Source organism: Micrasema longulum, unplaced genomic scaffold, assembly GCF_059751315.1.
Source record: "Micrasema longulum isolate JH-2025_06_02 unplaced genomic scaffold, ASM5975131v1 h1tg000579l, whole genome shotgun sequence".
Classification (NCBI taxonomy): Eukaryota; Metazoa; Arthropoda; class Insecta; order Trichoptera; family Brachycentridae; genus Micrasema; species Micrasema longulum.
The window spans coordinates 80,678-101,882 of record NW_028277775.1 but is presented as its reverse complement, the minus strand read 5'-3'; the positions used below and the strand labels follow the sequence as shown (position 1 = coordinate 101,882).

At 31.3% G+C, this 21,205-nt stretch overlaps 1 protein-coding gene and 1 long non-coding RNA gene across 3 annotated transcripts; one reads left to right on the top strand and one right to left on the bottom strand.

Annotated features, from left to right (window-relative positions):
• Position 1: 1 nt before the first annotated feature.
• LOC148280439 (uncharacterized) lies at positions 2-5,700 on the bottom strand. Of its 2 annotated transcripts, XR_015822603.1 has the most exons (4): positions 4,704-5,700; positions 2,437-2,513; positions 756-1,625; positions 2-685 (listed from the first exon to the last, which is right to left on the bottom strand). It is a non-coding gene; the product is annotated as an uncharacterized LOC148280439 (long non-coding RNA). The 2 variants fall into 2 exon arrangements; XR_015822602.1 differs by having other exon boundaries at positions 2-1,625; positions 4,704-5,673.
• A 576-nt stretch (positions 5,701-6,276) lies between these two features.
• Positions 6,277-20,569, top strand: dtr (defective transmitter release). The gene is made up of 12 exons (XM_088228369.1): positions 6,277-6,285; positions 6,462-6,488; positions 10,132-10,411; positions 10,606-10,719; positions 11,656-11,799; positions 12,467-12,612; positions 12,693-12,867; positions 13,326-13,508; positions 16,869-17,720; positions 17,829-18,074; positions 19,822-19,967; positions 20,063-20,569. Exons 1-12 carry the CDS (start codon positions 6,277-6,279, stop codon positions 20,507-20,509), a joined length of 2,769 nt encoding a protein of 922 aa, XP_088084495.1. The 3' UTR covers positions 20,510-20,569.
• Positions 20,570-21,205: the final 636 nt, after the last annotated feature.

Here is a 21,205-nt window from a genome sequence, read left to right as displayed (position 1 = left end):
ATTTTGTTTTTATTTTATGATTTATGTTACGTAAAGGTGTCATTTTGGCGATTGAGGACACGGGTGGAAGAACAACCTAATTATCCTTTAGGTTGTTTATCCGGCAAATGCATATTTAGTTTACTGTATGCCTCAGTTATCACCACACAAACATTGATTAGTCAGTCTAGATTATCAACAGATGTCGCAGCATGCGAAAATACCAACATCAAGACAGGCGCCGTGGCTCAATTGGTTAAAAAGCCAGTTGCGAAATTGGCGTTGCGGGTTGGATTCCTGTCAATTGCAAGAAAAAAATCCAACAAAGATTTGTAAACACAGCTTTTATAGAAAACAAATTATTTTAAAAAATCCAAACACAGGCTGAAAACTTCAAAACCTTTAATAGCGATTATCTCGAAACTCACTTTAGTGGGTTAGGTTGTTCTTTTACCTGTCGCCAATTATTAAAAAAATCTATCAATATGTAGGTAAATTAATTGCAATGAGTTCATCAAGTGAATAAGAAATATTTTTCAGTTAAAAAATTGATAAACAGTCATTTAGCAACCAACAGTTTTTTCATGATTTATAAAATAGCAAATTTTTACCGGGTACCACTGCCTTTGTATAATATAATAAATTTGATCAAAAAGTTGAAATTGAATTAAAAGTTAGTTTCATTGAATGTGATATTCGATGTACTCTGGATTTGTTATTTTGTTCCATAATTGGACACGCAGAGAATATGATTTAGAAAATGATATGAAAGGTGCATTTTGATTAAATTGGTAAATTCATTGGAACTGCATTTTTTCATCAATAGTATTTTCTAGTAAATTGAAAATATAGTGCAAAACAAATCATCCATCTATTGTTAAACTGTCCTAAACACCAGAGATAGGCGGGAGAGTACTTAAGACCGGATATTTAAGAATATGTCATTTAAATCAGTATGGTTACAATTTTTAAAAAGTACTTATTACTTTTTCATACATCGAAAAAATATTTTCAATTACTTTTGATATTTCATGATCAAATAACGGCCCTTATTTTTAGATTGTATATATTTAAGTTGGGTTACATAATTAGCCAATATTTTTTTCTCTAATCTCAAGGCACATTTCATAGAAATAAATGTGTTAGTTAAAACATATTAAAACATAACTAAAGAAAATGAAAACGGTGCTTGGGATGGTTTCAACCAAATTATTATAAAGTATTATAATTACATTAAATCAAAGTAAGTTTAAAATGCTGCCAAGGACAAAATGTAAATTGTTCAAGGGAGCAAAATAAAAGATTACAAAATTGTACAATATTCTTACAACAAAAACAAGAAATAAGATTGACCTTGTTGCTTTCTGCAACAATTTTCACATAGTCCCTTACAGCATTTTAAATTTGTCTTTTCTATAGCAAATAACCATCTTCAAACTGTCCGGGAACAACTGGTAACTCAGGGCAATCATAGTGCGATTTAATAGATGCGACATGAAAATCTGACAGGGTGAATCCTCCTTGACTGTATATATTATTAAGGAAACTTTCCCAGATCTCTTTTGCATCGGGCCATGGGGGATCCCACCAGGATGGATCCCAATAGTTATCAGTCTCCCATTCTTCTTCGTCATCTTCTTCATTGTCTATAGGAATAACGAAAATTCCAATTAGTTTAACATCATAGAATTAAAAATAGTCCAGAAAGAGCGTAGAATCATATTTGAATACATCGGACTGTGTCCAATAATTCCCCCACTATGCCTCACTTTCACCGCGCGCATTCGTGGTGCCACCGGGTAATGTTGCACGATGGGAAAAAATATAATTTTAACACAAATTTAAGGTAAAAAAAAAGCAATCTGTTAATTTCACTAAAAGCGGAAATATTGATTGACACAACAGAGTACATAAGTAAAGGGTCATTTAATTAGAGTAATTGAATTAATGAATTTTCAACTTAAAATATTAAACAAATTTTATTTTACATAAAATGGATATTTTTCTATCATGTTAAATAATATTTGATGTTTTAAAGATAATGTCGGTCAAATGTTCACGATAGAGTTGTTTAATCCGAGATCCAATTTTCATTAGATGAGCAAAGGTAAAAAAAATTACTACCCTGGCAACACTAACGAAATGTTCATTTTGTTTCACACACATTCATTTGCTAAATACACATGAAATGTGATTGCATCCTGTTTCTTTAAGATCCTAGCAGTATTTCTACACTTTAAAAGGACACAACACAGCATAGTTGAATTCAAATCAGGAGTTGCGTACTGAGCAACGTCTACAAAGAAACTAATGGGTCAAAATGTAAACCTACTCATTTATGAGTAGATTAGTTGCCTTCTGTAGAACAAAGCAATGTGCTAGAAACATGCAGATATTGGCCATTTTGTACGAGAGGTGCTGAAATTTATTATTGATAGAAAATAGTACTAAACTTACAAACACTTTCTACTAATCCAGTTTCTTCTAGTGATGATATTGAACTGGAACTTCTCCACGAGCTGGATTTCCATTTACTGCACACAAAAAAGACAATAATAATAATAATAATTATCATATCCGCATACATAAGCGTGGGATACCTTAGCACACCAAAATATTCTTAAGACTGGGGAGATAATATTAACACTTTTTATGTGGGTAAGGTTTCTACCGACACGATTGACTGGTGCCCATCAGCGAGAAGGGTGGGAATACCCTTTACACCGGCTCCATTTCAAAGGCGGGAAAGGCAGATCTACTATATTATTATTATGAATTATTTTATGCCAATGGCTTCAAGAGGTTCCAAATTACACACACATCTATAAAGAGTAAGATAAGCTGTCGTTTCATTTACATACACACATACTCTTGCGCAGCTCTTATGAGAGCTTGTACGCAAGATGATTTGTTTAGAGTCAATAAATTATATCAGTATCTGTTCAATGAGAAAGGCAACTTTTTCAGATTGTATTTTTCATAACACGGAAGGTCGTTTGTTCATTGTTCTGCGAATGCGAGTGTAATATTTATTATACTCGAGAATAGTATACTATTTTTATTTATTTTAATTTATTAACAAGGATAACCTCCATGTAAAACGCACATGTTAACAATTATTTTTTTCTCACTTGAATTTCTTATTTATTTTTTTTTTTGATTTTTTGCATAATTTATGAAAACTAGGACATGGATGCATGAGGGAATATCTGCATCGCTTTGGGCTGCGAGACGATAGTTGCTGTCCATGTGATGGCATCACTGAGCAGACTGTGGAACATCTTCTTGTATACTGTCCAATGTTTGATAGGCCGAGGTGGGAGCTTGAATGCAAAATAAACACTCGGATTGCTGCGACTAATAACCTAGCTGAGCTCCTGAACTGTAATGATACACGAAGAGAGACCGTTCGATTCATTACAGGGACGATCAAGCAGGCTAAGTTATTCAATGGTGGTATCTAGCTCCTTTTGTTTTTTTTTTGTGTCCAACTTTTACTTTTTTTTTATTTTTTATTATTTGTTAATGTAATATTTCTAGAATTTTTCTGTTTATTCTGATTCTGCTTTATTTTTATTATTGTAAGTCTACGGTGAAAAATTTTGAAGTCAACGGAATATAATTTAAAGATAAATGTATTCGATAAAACCTTGCACATAACAAAAGCAAGGTACAAATAATTTGCAACTACAAAAAAAAAAAAAAAAAATTATGAAAACTTAATTGGTCTTTTTATGTTAAAAAATTGTTGTTTTTAATACTTATTATGTGTGACTGTATGTTTTATGAATAAAATAAAATAAATAATGTTTAGAAAAGTACCAAAATATTTTTATGGCACATTATTTGACTTCTATTAATATATTTTATTAAATCATCACTATAACATATTACAACAGACATAAAGAACATTTTACAGACGAGAATATAGAATTCTAGGCATCCACAGGGCCTATGACCTGTCATTGGCTGGTTTAAGTGGCCACTTTAAACACTGTGCAACATTCACCATTCTGCCTATATTTGAACATCTGTATTCCTTTGACTCTTCCATCTGTTGACGTTTTTGAAGTTAAAGAGCTAAGACCGAGTGAGAAGACAAAAGTTCTTATATTCTTCACACTCCTTGCAATTGTGCAGCACAGGGCGCAGCCAAGTGCTGGTATGATAGCGGTACAATAAATTACGACAAGTAGATAGATATAATTTTATAGATAATTGTAATCTACTACAATCTATATTGAAGATCGGCATTAAAATTTCAGTTTTAATTAAAGGTTAAGTCGTATACCGGGTATTTTATTCAGGCTAAAAGCTTTAAATAACTTAATATAAAATTAAGAAACGGAAAAATTAAATACATGTTCTTAAATGAGCACTTAACATCTTACTATATTTAAATAAGATATTAAAGAGTAAAATTGGAACAAAACTTAAATGCTTGATATCTCAAAACAAGGATTTGAGAGTTAAAGCTTTTTGCCAGTATACCCACGATATGTAACTTTTGCTTAGTTAGAATGTAAGTTTACATATAAAATCGTAAAGCACCTTTGAGGTGTTTTTTCCCAAATATAGCGCTATATAAATTGACCAAATATTATTATTATCTCCCTTCATTGTAGCAGACGATCAAGATACACTCCAACTAGAGTAGCAATGCAGCATACACACCAACAAACAGGTTTGAATGAGTAAACGATTAATAAATCGAGTATACCAACCTATAGTCGAGCCTCTCTTGATATTCAAGTTTGCTTCTAAATTTTTCCATTCTTTCGTAGTATGCATCGACATCTGGAATTTCTCTTAAATTTTGAGCCAAATCCAAGAACTCGACGCTCGATGGGATGAGCGGAAAAAATTCTAACTCATTATCATACAAATCTAATTCTTGAAGACAAGTCATTTTACTGATGGACGGCATATTTGATATTCTATTATTATTGAGATGCAAGATGGTCAGCGATTCGATGTTTTCAAATGTACAAGGCAAGGTTTCGAGATGATTATAGGATAAATAACATTCTTTTAAAGTCACTAAAATACCAAACTCTGGAGGAAGAAGTAACAATGCATTGTAAGAAAGATTTATTGTATGTAAGTATTTAAAAACATTGCCAGCCAAGTTATAATAGCCGAGTAATGAATATTTCTCATGGTGATTCTGAAGTGAAGGATTACTAAAAGATGTAACATTTGAGATATTATCCTCATAGTTTAACGGCAACATGGAACAATAACAGAGTACGTTTCCGGAAATCATTTTAAGTAAAAAGAACACTGCACGATCGCGGAATAGTCATCGACTATCGGAACATTAAGTAATTCAATATTTTCATCGACAGATTTGATTAAATGGACGGGTAACTTGCCAATAACACGGCATTGTGCTACCATTGTGCACTAAACACGATTATCAATATGTAACCACAGCTTAATATTTTTGAAACATTAATACGAAAAAAAAAGTGAGGTTAACGTTTACTAATAACAATGTGAATGAAAGGAGTATTTTAAGTAATGTTTACACAAAAGAAAATCGGATTTCGTTCAATCTACAAAAAACAGATAACAAAACAACAAACAACGTGGGAAATCTGTACAAAACTTCAACAAAAACTACCCGAACATTCAAAATTGGAATTTGGAATATTTCCGCAATATTTCTATCAGAAATTCTATTTCATATATTCATAGACAAATCATAGATTTATATTCTAATAATATACATCTAGAGCGCCTAAGACTACACACCCATAGAGCCATTTGGGTTGTCGGGCGTGGATAGAAAATTAACCATAGACCATATCTTAACATATTACAACAGAGATGAAGAACATTTTAGAGAAGGTAATATAGAAGTCTAAGCATCTACTAGGCTTATGCCTTGTCATTAGCTGGTTTAAGTGTCCAATTACACACTGTGTAACATTCACCATTTCGCCCATATTTTATTTATTTTTATTTTTATTTTTGCACCACAGCAGGCCAGGAGGCCCAATTACAGCGGTGAATTACATCACAGAACACCCAGGCTTGAGAAAAATCACATTTAATTTTTTGTGTTCTCACCGGGAATCGAACCTGGAACCTTCCGTCTGTGAGTCAAGCGTCTTGACCACTACACCACGGAGGCCGCCGAACATCTATATTCTTTAAATTCTTTCATCTGTTGATGTTTGTAAAGTTAAAGAGTCGAAACCTTTATTTATGCAGGTGAGATTTATGTGATTAAATTATTTAACCTACATACATAGGCAACGCCTGAAAATTTTTCAATTTTTATACTTCTTCATGGACCAGGTAAATTCCTAATAGTAATCCTCTAGATGCCTAGACTTCTACATTACCTTGTCTAAAATGTTCTTCATCTCTGTTGTAATATGTAAATATTAACAGCTCCCCAGGGAGATGAATCCAGTCCTTGTATACAAAAATTTGGACAAACTCAAACTATTGTTGATAGACCATATATGTAGCAGTTCCTTGGATTCTATAATGTTTGGGTAGGTACTAAGTACAAATAAAAATATAATATTTTCTAGCCAAACTTTTGGAACTGGAACAAGTCATATTCATTCAAAATTGAACAATATGTAATATGTACAACAATAATTATTTTAGTTCAATGCCATGACAGTGTCGGGCTCGTGATGTATAGTGATCGGCTTGGTTGTCTACCATGCAAGAGGTCTCGGGTTCGATTCCTGGGATGGTTGACATGAAATATTTATTTAAAAATGTGCTTTCGCCCTTTCATGCTCATCAGCTCATAAATTAATGCATTGGTATACCGAAATATTTTTTTCATTTTATTTTACTATCTATTGTATATTTTTATATCTCGATGATTTTTTTATGATTCATTTCAAATTATGTTCATAAAGTAGTAGTTTTTTTTTTTCTAATTTCATGATATAGGGACTTATCTTAACCTTTATACGCTCGTGCGGCGCGTGCAATAAAGGTAGCCCACTGCTCAAGCATTTTTTTTTAAATATTTGCGCCATTTGCAACCTACGCATAGCTGTTATGAAAATATTTATATTTATCTCTAAAATTAGTCATCCTATTTAGGGAAAATAAAAATCATTATCAAAACAAAAGACTGTTTATGATTTACAAAAGCTTTCTTTGCAATTTAACACATTTTATATAATAACATGTTAAAGAAGAATAGACCCGCTAAAATAAAATATAAACAATTTCTTTTAAAATATATATATAAAAAATTCACAAGATGACGAAAAAGTGACAGTGGTGTAGATTGTGTATTTTACTACGGTCTGCCTAATAAAACACATTGCATATCCCAAGAGTCGACCTTGTAACGCAGGTATAAACACTATAATATTACGTATCATGACAAAAATATTTATCGGAACCAAAAAAAAAATTATGGATCGGTAGGTATCTCAAAGACATTATTTACGAAAGTCAATATTCATATTTTAAATACTATATCCAATAGCGAAATTCACCATAATCACCAGTCCCATACAGGCCCGTTGGGCATTGAACGACGCCGAGATAATGTAGAACTATTATGGAACGACGCCCGCGGTCCCATGCGAGACCACTGGGCATGTAAAGGTCAATATAAACATAGTTGTTGTACCTACAATTAATTTGTCCTTAGCATTGTTAAACATTATTCCTATGTTTTTTTGGCCAAATTATTTGGTTATTTGTTAAAATTCTAGTCAGGAACTATATACCTACAGTACAAGTTAATTTTATTATTTAGAAAATATACCTCTACCCCATATCGTTTTTGTTAAAATGGTTGCCATGACAAAGAAGTATCAAATTATTTGAAAATTACATCAATGTAACTATGGTGATAACTACAAATAAAAATAACATGTTTTATCGAGTATGTACATTTCTTTGAATTTACAATTTGTCAAAGTAATTGGTGAATTTTATTTTGAGATTCAGTAAGTGATTTACGAATATCCCATACGGAAATATTAACAAGGTATTGGTTGTTAATTATTAATAAGCTTCTTGCTTATTCATATCATAAAATAATAATGGATTGTGGTGATTTGAATAAAGAAAATCCAAAAAAGATTTTAATTGAAAAAAATTTAAACAAAACCGACTTTTGCTTTGAAGATGTAAAACATCATCATGTTTTAAATAATACTACAGAAGACCTTGAGTTTTCTTCTTCTGTAGAATTTAAGCTCATTGAAACTATAAACGCTTTAGAAAATGTGATAACACCTGCATCGATAATTGTTGACGAGGGAAATGATTTTAAATCGAATTTGGAAAATAAACTTAAAGATACTAAGACCATTATGGAAAATATCATGAATATTGCTTCATCGGAAGATAGTACAGATGAAAACAAAACTCTATATGAATCAACTAACCCTAATAATAGCGAAGTAGAATTCAAGCTAATAGAAACAATATCCGCAATGAAGAATGTCCTGACACCTTCCGAAATCATTGATAGCGTAGAACAAAATGAATCAAACATGGAAAGTAAACTTAAAAGTACTCAAAACATTATGGAAAGAATAAGTAATATTTACAACACTGAAGATACGCTGCCTGCAAAAGAGTCAAAATTAAAAACTGTCAATAAAGCTTTTGACGGGAAAGTAGAAAACAAACTCAAGGAAACAATATCATCAATGGAGCAAATTCTGTCACCTTCATTGGTAATTGACATAGAAGAAGATAACGCAAGAAATATAGAAAATAAATTGAAGACTATAAAAAAAAATATGGAACAAATTGTGAATATTGACACAACTAAAGAAATAGCACTCGAAAAATGTTCCCAAGGTAAGACCATCAATATGTCTAATTTTTCAGTTGACATTAAATTTCTTTTGAATAATCCGATTTTTCATTCAAAGGTAAACATCAAACTGTTCAATGTAAAGTCAATGAGACTATATCACTTTTGGAAAATGTCAGCTCTTTTATCAATCCTGATAAACCCGAGGACTTAAAAACTGTTAGTGATGCAAATATTCTTGAAGAATCTACATTGTCTGTTGAAATGGAGATTAAACAAGCACTTACTCAACTTGAAGGTATCGATACATTATTGTTGAATACCAATAATTTTTCTGATGATATAAGTAACTGCTATGAAACAAAAGACATTGATACTGTAGACAAATCAAATAATACCTTTTATATTCACAAAGAACATGAATTGAATAATCATGATGAAGTCACTGCAGAAGAAGTCTTAGACATTGACCAAGATTTTACAGATTACTCGATGTACAACGATCTATTTAAAAATGATATAGCCAAAAAAATATCTAGTATTGAGGATTTACTAAATGATGTTAAATCAACTCTTAAAGCTTCTAAAATAAACAAAGAAAACTACTTAAGCTGTATTAATAAAAATAAAGATGAAAAAGTGTCGAACCCACATAAAAATAAATATGTTGAAAATTCCGTCAGTGCAGAATCATTAGGAAAAAATGAGTATAATATCAATATTCATAGTATGGAGAGCATTGAAAGCAATTCATTGTTAAATGACTTGACTTGCGATAAAACACTAGAAATGTCCAAATCTTTCCTAAAAGAAGTAAATGATGTTTTACAACAATCTAATAAAATTTTACATCCAAATTCTGAATTAAAAACAAATGATAAAGGTGAAGGGAGTTCGGAACAAATGGGATCCAATATAGTATTAAATAATGCAATGATTAACATTGCAGCAACTCAAAAATCCCTGGATAAGGTAATAAAAGATAACTCAGCATTATTGGACAGAGCAAAAAATGTTTTGCATTCATGTGGAAATAAGTCTGAAATAAAAGAAACAATAATTGTTGCTGATAAAACGCCATCAAACTCAATTCTCAAAGAATCTCAAAACAGTTCTCAGATTATTGAATTATCGACCCAGGGTGAAAATTACAAATCTAGTAAAGAAATTGTAAAACCTGACAATTCGAGTGAATTCAAAAATATATTTAAAGGACCCGTTATGACAAAAGAATTTATAATCAAACACTGTAAAGAGCAAAAGCTTTATGTAACACCGTACTTAAATGACATTCTTTATTTACATTTTAAGGTAAACAGAATTTGAAATAAACATAAGATATCATTATGTGATTCAATTCATCACATTTAAAAAAAATGTTATTTTAGGGATTTTCAAAGATTGAAAATTTAGAGGAATATACAGGTTTAAAATGCCTATTCCTAGAGAATAATGGTATCCGAAGACTAGAGGGATTGGATACATTATTGGGACTTAAGTGTCTCTATCTACATTATAATTTAATAAAGAAGATTGAAAATCTTGAAGGATGTCCTAATTTAGATACTCTTAATTTAGACCACAATCAAATTACCAAAATTGAGAATCTTGAAACTGTTCCAGTTCTTCAAACACTGAGTATTGCCCACAACATGTTATCTACAGTCGGTATGCTAACTTTTCAATAAATTTAAGATATTTTTTCTCCTAATTATATTCATTCATATTTTGGAATACCTGAGAGTAAAAAATATGTTTGTTTTTCTTTGTAATATTGATATTGTGATTTACTTAAATTGTATATATTATTTTTTTATTATAAAACATCAATCTGTTGTTAAATAGCACAAAAAAAATTTCAGCTCACATACACAATCTCGCAGAATGCAAAAACTTATCAGTTCTGGATTTATCACACAACCGTATGGAGGATCCCTTAGTATTAGATGTTTTAGCAAGTATGCCAAAACTCAAAGGTAGGTATAATAATAATAATATTTGTCTGATTTATATAGCGCCATTTATGTGAAAAATCACCTCAAGGGCGCTTTACAATTGTATACTAAAACTTACATTCTAACTAAGCTAAAGCAACATATTATATTTTCTGATTAAAAATAATTTTAACTCAATTATTGAGGGTATGATAAACTAAAGAAGTGAGATTTTAGTTGGGATCTGAACTGACTGGGTCTGTTGATGATTCATAAGTTTGGAGGCAATTGGTTCCAGGCACAGGGGTTGGCAACGGCAACAGCACGATCTCCGAATCTAGTGTTTGGGGAGCGCCGGATTTGGACAAGTTTTCCTCTGCCTGAATCAAATGCAGATCTAAGTGTAGATTTTCTTTGACATGTATTTTCCCTAATAAAAAGGTCCGATAGGTATTTTGGAGCCATTTCATATAGTTGTGATGATGAATTTGTAGAGCAGACAGTACCCGATAATAAAATAAAAATAGTTTGTAGTAAACACAAAAATTATTATTGCTCATCTTTGTATTGAAGTATCTGGTTTGTAAATACAAATATTTTATTATGTATTTTGTATTATAATAAATTGTGTGAAAGAAATTGGAAAACAATAAACTTTATTAAAATCCAGCCATATTGTCACAAACAATAAATTATTGTGTGTAATTTTATTTGTCTAAAGAAAATTATTATAGTTATTAGAAGTGCAGGCAGTATTAACGAAAATGCCCAAGTTTTATTGAATAGTGTGAATTATTATGAGCTTGGATTGCAAAACCTCTGCAGCAATGTACCTTTCTTTAGATCCATCATAATGATTCATAAATTTTTAATGTTGCTTCTTAGCAATTTGATTTTATATACAAAATAGGTTTTATATGATACAGTTAAACTGAAAATTGGATGTTAATCTACGTTAAATATAGAGAATTCTTTTAGTTTTGGTGTTAACTGGAAACCCTCTGATACGTAACATTCCTGCATACCGAAAGACTGTTACGCTGAAACTTTTGGTGTTAATGAATTTGGATAATCGACCCATATTTGACAAAGATAGAGCTTGTGCTGAAGCATGGCAAAGAGGTTAGTTCCAAAATTAAATTTTATCTTAGTTTTCTTAATTAATTTTATTTCTATCAGGATACATTATATAGGATAAATACAAATACTATGATATTAAAAATCCCCTATTTAAAAGACTTACTTTTCATTGTCTTAGTTTGATCTATATGGCCCAACAAACTCATAGTGAGCTATGTTGGATAGTTTTAATAATATATTTTTTTAAAGAAATAAGTCCCTATTTTAGAGTCTTGTAAGCAGGTGGGAAAAAGAGGATATGAAAAGAAGCTATGAAAAATACACAACACCCCGAGCAATTGAGGTTTTTTTTTCTTGGATTTCTTTCTTGCAACTGGCGGGAATCGAACCCGCTACGCTAGTTTAGTTTGAACTGTCTAACCAACTTGCACCACGGCGCCTGTCATAGTTATTGATAAGAATTATAATTGAGTTTATTCCACAAATCGATTGTAGTTTTTCTGATCAAAAAATATAGAAATAGGAAGGTGTTTAGTTACAAAAATGAAGGAGATCAATTATTTAATAAACATTTTCAGGATAGTAATAAACATTTTCAGAATAAAAAGTTATAACAAGAAGATTTATTAAGGCTTTTTTAGTATCCATGCATTTATAATAAATATATGGTTAATAACAAAATGCTCAAAAAGAAATAAACTTTGTAAAGGTGGACTTGAAGAGGAAACAGCAGAAAGAAAAAGATGGATCCAACAAGAACACGATAAAATGTTGACATCAGTAAACTTCCTGATTAGAATGAGAAATCAAAAGCAGGCCGAAAAGCTTGAGGCTGAGAATATAGAAAGGGCAAAGGTAATGTAGTATTTTCACTATTCACTCGGGAATATATGATGCAGTATCTTATTATTGATCACTTTTAACATTATTTCTAGAATGGTGAACCTGCAATTGAATTGGTTAAAGACAAAGAAATCCTAAGCGGAAGTAATAATACACACAAGAAAGAGTTTGACACGGATTCGGAAGATGAAAGTTTATCAAAGGCATCTGTCAGTGAAACTTCAGATAGTGAGGACAATGATGACAAAGATAGTGGAAAAGAAAAGGGTAATATTTAAGTTCTTAAAATAATAAAATGTATAAGTGAACTTTCAAAAAAATGGTTTGATGGTTAAAATAAAATCTCCATGATTTATAATTTCTTGTCAAAACTTTTATATAGTAGTATTTTGGGAATAATATCTGCCTTTTAGTGAAGGTTAACACATTTGTTTGCCAAACGTAAGGGGTCCCAGGTTCAATTCCCAGAGAGGTCGCTATGAAATAATAACATGTGGCGTGTTTTTCTCTGCAAAATTTCATAGTCCTAGGCACCTAAGGCACAAGATTAATCATTTTACTTTTACATATAACATGATTGATCTTTATGCTGTTTTGGTGTACCAATGCTGTTCCCTAGCACTATATGATAAGATAATGAGGATGATTTTTACATTAAATTTACTAAAACTTATTTTATTTACATTATTAAAAAACAATTTTAAAAAAAATATATATGATTGCAGAAATCAAATTACCGTGGATGACTGAAAAAATAACCTGGTCTGAACAGACGAAGAGCAAGCGTTTTGTCCAAGAAATAGAAGAAGATTCATCAGACGATGAAAGCTTTATGGGAATTCCAAAAAAAATCTGTTCTGATCCATATGGATTTCAAAACCTGACAGAATTGCTGACATCACATAAAGGTAAATAAGAGCAAATACATATTACATGTGAGCTATTATTTACATTTATTATGGATAGACACCTTAACACTTTTAGCAAAGCACACTTTTCTTAATCAAATATGGTTATAACCCAATTTTCTTTATTCGATTGGTAACTGAATGAAATTTATGTTATAGGTATATGACATAAAAAAAAACAGTGATGTAAATTCAGTAATAGGGTTATGATGATGATATTAGGGTAACATACATTACTAATATCATATCGGTCTCCTGATCAATGTTGACTACCTAAAGTTTGTATCATACTTTGATTTCAATAACTAGAAAAAAATGTCATTTTCATAGATAAGAGCTGGATTCAACTCCCTCGGGAGTTATTAATATTATACGAGCTGAACCTGCTAATGTTTTGCTTGTTAGATTTGAGTATATACTCGTCTATGGATTAAATGAACACAATCGGGTCGTGGTCCCGTGGCTAGTGTCCCAGACTCACGGCTCAAAGGTCCGTGGTTCGGATCCCCCTCTACCCCAACTTGATCCCATTTTCTAATAGTGAGTTATTTAAAACTCGTTGAAAATGGCCCTCAAAATGATACATTTGGGTAAATCATAAAAACGCAAATATATCTTTTTATTAAAAAAAAAAAGTTTTGATACCAATTACAGTATTTAGTCAAAATAAGATATGTACATATGCATTATTATTTTTGTGCTTCGGATTACATAAATTGTCTGGATATGCGGTGACTGTGAATTTTGATAATAAGGAACCTATATTTGAACATTGCTTTTCTGTCACTGTCTTGCAGATGCCTCCCCTATACTGAGCGAAAAAAGACAACTGAGAGAAAAAAAATATTCCTAACTTAAATACACAAATTGACGTTTTTTGTCCCGTTTTCCGCACCTCAAAACTGAACCGATTTTGTTAATTTTTTTAGACAGAATATCAGAATGAAATTTTCTGTATCGATACGTTTTACGTTTTTTAAAAAAGTTACCACATTGCACACCGTGCGCCTATAGGCGGTATAGATGGTTCTAGATCCAATGAAACATAATAAAACAATTTATTAAAAAAAACAATAGGGACACGTCAATGGTTAATATTAATAGTGTGTAAAGACATCACTGCTCTCACTCTAGTGCCATAATCCAGGGCTGGTATTCCAAACGCTCTCGCGGCTGTATTACTCGCGTATTTACATACAAAATACACGAGAAAAACGGTTTTCTTGTGCTACGAGAATGGTTCAAAATAACATCCCAGGGGTGCAATTATAAATCTTCTCTATCCCATAGAGTGGTTAATTTGGGGATATTTATTTTTTCCATGCGGCTAATTTTCGCTTCATATATGGCCGCACTGATGATTGAACGCCAAAAAATGTGAACACCTGAAATCAAACATGATGATTTTCATTAAGAACATTATTGCAACCTCGAACATTACCCAAAACACTTAATTAGGTCGTATTTTTTTTAACAATATACATAAGTGGTAAAAACAGAGTATTAAAAAAAAGATAATTACATAGCAATGTCAAAAAATCCCACAAAGGCACGACCTGTTCGTAGGTGTTCAAGAAATGTTTACGAATTTTTTGCTCCTATAATATTTAGATAGGTATATTATTTTTGTGTAATATAAGAAAGAGAAAAGAAAATATTCTGTAAAAGATTATAAGGTACTTTTTTATTTTATAGTAATTAAAAAAGGAAATAAAAAATATAACAAAACAATAAAAATATTCCATATTAAAGGGAAACAAAATATATCATAGAAAAAAAGACGTAATATCTTTAGTTTGAATCCAGGATAGAGTATGTTTTTTAAAAGAAGGAAATTTTTGAAAGTTTATTGACCAAACCTTATCGGTTTTATTTCCGTTTTTGAAACTACAACATTTTACTGTTAATCAGCAGTGTGGCCATTGTATGAAGCAAAGTGTTGTCGCATTAAAAAAATATTTTTTTCAAATTAATCAACCTAGGCGGTATAGAATATCCAGAATACCACCCCAGAATACGGGTATACGTTTGTATGGAGGAAAATCGGGCCGCATTTCCTCATAAGATAAAAAAATATTTAGTATACTTACAAATTACAAAATTCCCAAATTTTGACGCTACTTTGCTCACCATATAATTAGAAATAACATAGACTCCATATTTATGTGTAATTTACTGAATGGCTTAATTATTGATATACCATCGTTACTGGAACAAGTGGCATTCAATGTTCCAATCCGCCGGTTGCGAAATAGTAATTTGCTATTCCTTGATCACCACAGCACAAACTATGGCTTGCATGCACCAATGTCCCGATTGTGTCGTATTGTAAACTCGAGACAAGAACTGGACTTTTTTGGTGTAGGTCTTCATAGATTTAAAAAATCACTAAGATAGACCGGATCTTGTCTTGAGGTAGTAATTTATATTTTTTCTGTCCTAGCTTTAATTTTATTTAGTTGTATTTTATTCAATTAGTATTTATTATAAGAAATTGTATTTACCATCGTTAGAATGGATTGCATAAGTCCGTCAAATAAATAAATAAATATATTATTTAACATGACATAAAAATATCCGCTTTATGTAAAATAAACTTTGTTACATTTTTAAAGTTCAAAGTTCATTGATTCAATTACTCTTATTATGTGACCCTTTTTTTTAAAAACGAAAAAAACAACATCCTCCCAATGTTCAAGTTTATGCATTCTCGTGGAATGCAGCCCCGGTAGGTCGATAAATAAAACGTTTACGCTCCTAACTTTTTTTTATTGATCAGATTGAAGAGCTATAAACATGCCCGTGGCAAAACTCATCATTTTGCAAAAAAACTGCACGTAAATCGGTCCTATAGTTATTTAGTCTATCGAGGACGCACACACAGACATTGCCTTTTATATATGTATATATAGATTACAACAGAGATAATGAACATTTTATTGAGGAAAATATAGAAATTTATGCATTTACACGGCTTATGACCTGTCGTTTACTGGTTTAAGTGGCCTCTTTAAGCACTGTGTAATATTCACCATTCTTCCTATGTTCGAAAATCTATATTTCTTCAATTCATTCAATGGAAGAATACATGTGCTCAAGTTTTTTACCTATGGAGTTTAAATGCACACAACTTAGTAAAAGTGTGTTTTTTTATATCGATTTGAGTATAGAGAAAAAACGTGGATGATGAAAGCGGGTGATAGGAAGGAATGGAGACGTTTGAAAGAGGTTTTATCCAGCAGTGGAGAGAATAAGGCTGCAGAAGAAGAAGATAGGGAAAGATGATGATTATAATAATTGTTCTCTGATCTATATTATTATTAAACATATTTATTCAAATTATATTTTTTGGTTTGTTAGAAAACTCCCTGTTGCCAACTGAACCTTTCAAGGATATTGATGTAAAACCTAAGCGAAAATCTGAAAATGATGTCTTAACTTACAACCCAAAAGGGTACACCCCGAAAATTGAAGTTTTAAATTCTACTGAAAATGAACAAAATGATGAATCCATCAACATGGAGAAAGATGATAAAACTGAAGATGATTCTCCAAAATATAATAATGATAATGATCAAATGAACAATATCATTGAAAGGAGTAGTACAAATATTGCTGATAGTGGAGATTTGGAAATCTCACCACTAACCAGTGTTAAAGAATCAATCAAACACGATTTACATTTGAAACCAGAAAGTTATATCCATTTATTGAATAAATTATCAGAAAATTCGCTACAGTCAATTAACTCTAATGCCTCTAAAATAATAAATAATTCTGATGTGTTAAGTGAGAAAATTGACATAATGAATGATTCAAATGATAATGAAACCGTGAGTGAAGAATTAATTATTAAAAAAATTGAAGCAATAAACTTTATACCATTGCCCGATGCAATGCCTCTAATTTTGAATGTAGATAAAAACAAAACATCTTCTAAAATATCTGAGAAGAATAACAGACCTATTATAGACAGTAAAAATCAATCAAATGCAAGTATTGCTGATTTGGAGATAGCAAATGATATTAATAAAGAAATAAAAAGCCAAAACGATGATACTCATTTTCACGATTTAGAGTCCCTTGATATAAAAGATTCAAAATCGTCAAGTAGTAAACAAATAATGGTTTCCACACGCCAGGAAAATAAACCACTGACTTTCGAAAACGCTGATCACCAATTGAAAATTATTAACATTGATATTACTTCAGGTATGTAGGTTTTAAAAAATCTTTTGTGTTTAAATATAAATTAAATTAAATGGCAAATCGAGACAATTTGAACAGCTAAGCCACCGCATAATTCATTTTGTTTTTTAGATGACGTCGTTTATGATGAAAGCCCCGCAAATTTATTTGAAGAAGATTATGGAAAAAACAAAACAGATGAAGTTATGGAGGCAGAAATATTTGCGGCCATTATGGATCCAGATATATTAGAAGAAGATCCAATGCTTGAGAGATTCAATGATGTCGACAGTCATTTATTACAAATACACAGACGAACTGTAAGGAGGCGTGATCGACCAAATTCCACTCTAGGAGATGATATGGAACTTGGAGGAGGTCTCTTATTTTTTAATTCTTCTTACGTTCATAACTACCCATCTAACTTTGTCGACGTTCTCTTGGATTCAAACGCTCAAGAGATTGGGGTGCAAAATGTTGAAGACACAGTTTTTGATGTGTTGATAGCCGGGAGAAATAATATAGACAGTTATTTCCATCAGATCAAAGAAAGGGATAACCATGTAGATATTGTGGATTTTGAAGAAAAGGATGGTGCTGGTGCTGGTGCAGGTTTTTATGCAAATGAATACTTGGCAAAATATTGTGTCACCTTCTAGTCGCGCTCGCCTACACCCGAAAAGCACTATAATTACGATTATTATTAATACTCGTATTATTTCGCCCTATGTGTTGCATTTTTCTTAGTTTGGCACTTCCTAGTAAGAAGTGTTTTTTTTAACCCTAATAGTCATTAGATTCACATAATTTAATTTGTGAAACAATGTATGTTATTCAGTAATACCATTATTTTGGAAGGCTAACTGTAGGAACTGTATTTCATCCTAAATGTTCATTAAAATTAGTTTAGAAGGTACATGCTTACTTTGACCCATATAAGTCTTTGACCAATATTAGAATATTCTAGGTCTATTTTATTTATGAAACACCGAGTAAACAAATTTCGTTATAACTATTTAAAATAATTCCCGGGTCTTAAAATAATTAATAAAGTACAAAACTGACATTTTGAGTAAAAAAAAAAAAAAATTGACAAAATTGACATTTTGAATGTAAAAACAAAGATGAAAAAATTCCCCACATTCATCTTATTATAATTATGTTTGTTCATGTGTAACAAATAACTTTTAATTTTATGTCCAAAATGTAAAATGATTAATATGTTTCGTGACTTTTTTGACAATTATTTTAAAAAATGGCATAAAAATATAACTAGCTTAATGTACTTACTGCACACGTTATCGCTGTGTTATTTTTATTCAGTCAAAAACACAAATTATCAACAATAGTTTATATGTTTTGAAAATGAAAAAAATTAAATTTGGAGCAGCTTTTAATTTGCTAAAAAGTACTTCAATTCTAAATAAAAAAATTAGGCTTTTCTGCAAATCAGCATATCAAATGTTTTTGTCTATTTTAAACGTTAAAAGGATATGCGGCGCCAGACAATTTTGATGAATAGGTTTTTATACATTGTTTTCCTTTCACTCTCTTGCAAAGGCTTTCCCGATACTGTGCATAAAACAGAACTGCACGTCGGACTGTTTATGACTGACTAAAATCGACAAAGTTGACGTTTCGTAGTCCCGTTTTTCACTCCCGTAAACTGAATAGATTTTGTTTGATTTTTTAAAGAAATTGTATTAAAAAAGCAAATCAATAGACACATCTATAGTGTGTAAAAATATCACTACTCTAGTACCATAATCCAGGTAGAACATACGGGAATACGTTTGTATAAACAAAAGTCAGACCGTATTTCCTCTTTAGATGATTAGCCTCTGGACTTAACCGACTACTCACATCGAAAGATAACAAAAAAAATAGTTAAGTGGCGTTTAAATCTCACTTTTACTATTTTGTGAATTATCTGACTATACACCCGACCGACCCGGGAATGGATGGTCAAACAATCAACTCTTTTTTTTTGAAACTATGGCATTCACATTAATTTGTACTCTGGGACTAGTTTTGAATATTTTTCACCTGATTTTTATTTGTGATTTTGCAGTATTGTAGATCAATTGGTAAGTGATTTTATTTGAAATATTTTGATGTATTTTAGAACCGGCAAATGACTCAAACGTTGACCAAAGTAATAGAGAATCTTATGATATAAGGAATGATATAGCTAAAACCCTTGGCACTCTTGATAATCAAACAAATTCTATCATCGAGCAAGTGGCTGATGAATTGGATGAAGAATATACAGTGAGTATAATTAAATCACAAATTAAGGTTGATTCAGATCAAAGTAATCGTATTTAGATGAAGAAAACATAAATAAAATTTTAATATATTTCCAGCTGCCTGAGGTCTCGGATTTACTTAACAATCGCATGAGGGCTATGCACACAAGAAACGAAAATATAAGAGTGATAGAAAACGTTTATGACCGATTTATGCAAGGATTGCCTTTTGAAAATATTGGTGTGCAAGAACCAACAGCTTCTTCAAGTGATCCTGTTACAAACGACACAATAACTGAATTAGAAAAAACGATCAATGAAATTGAAGAAAGAGACGCGGAAATGAAAGATTCTGTAGTTGACGTTAATATCGGCAAAGAAAATGAAAATAATATTAAAAACGACTCGAATATTGTTGAAGACACAGAACACCAACATGAACCTATATTAGAACAAGATAATGAACAAGCTAATAATGTAGAAGAAGAAAATGAGAATTACAATGCTACATTCACTTTAGAGATGAAACTAGCGATGCAAAGCATGTCAAATGAACAAACATAAGTGTCATTTTATAGTTCTTAGCGAAAAATGAGATATTATAATCTTCGCTCTTTCAACAATGAATCTGTTGTTTTTTTTTATTATTTTGATCTTCTTAGAGGAAGCAATCTTTTTATTTTACAAATTATTCACATCGTCGGTCGGCGAGCATTACCGCCAATCTACGATTTTGGCAAAAATAATACTTTCATATGGAAAGATTTTTAACTCTTATTGGATGTTCCCTAATCAAACGATACGCGCGAGACCACAATATATATAAGTAGGCGAGCTTTCTACAGAAAGAACAGTACCGCAGATCGGAGTAAATAATGTGTTCTTTATGCCCATTTGATGTTATTTAACAATGTACAATTATGAATTAATTTTATTGACTATTGACTGCGCACTAATGATCTTAAATCCTAACCCTAGACTCCTAACTTTCGTCGAATCGACGAATCGACGAATCCCGATCCGCTGTATCTTTTTGCCTGGCATGTCGATAATCGTGTCGTCGCTTGTCCGCTCAGTGCTTGCCGCCGTCCATTAAAAAACAGTGGCCTTATGCAGTAACTAATTCGTTTCGTAAATTCATTCGTATCGCATGCGAGGGTACGAGAGCGAAATATGGTTTTGATTGCGTAAGAATGAGGTGGATATATGACGAACGTACGAAGCGAAATTCTGACAGAACAAGCCAGCAGTTGTCTTTCA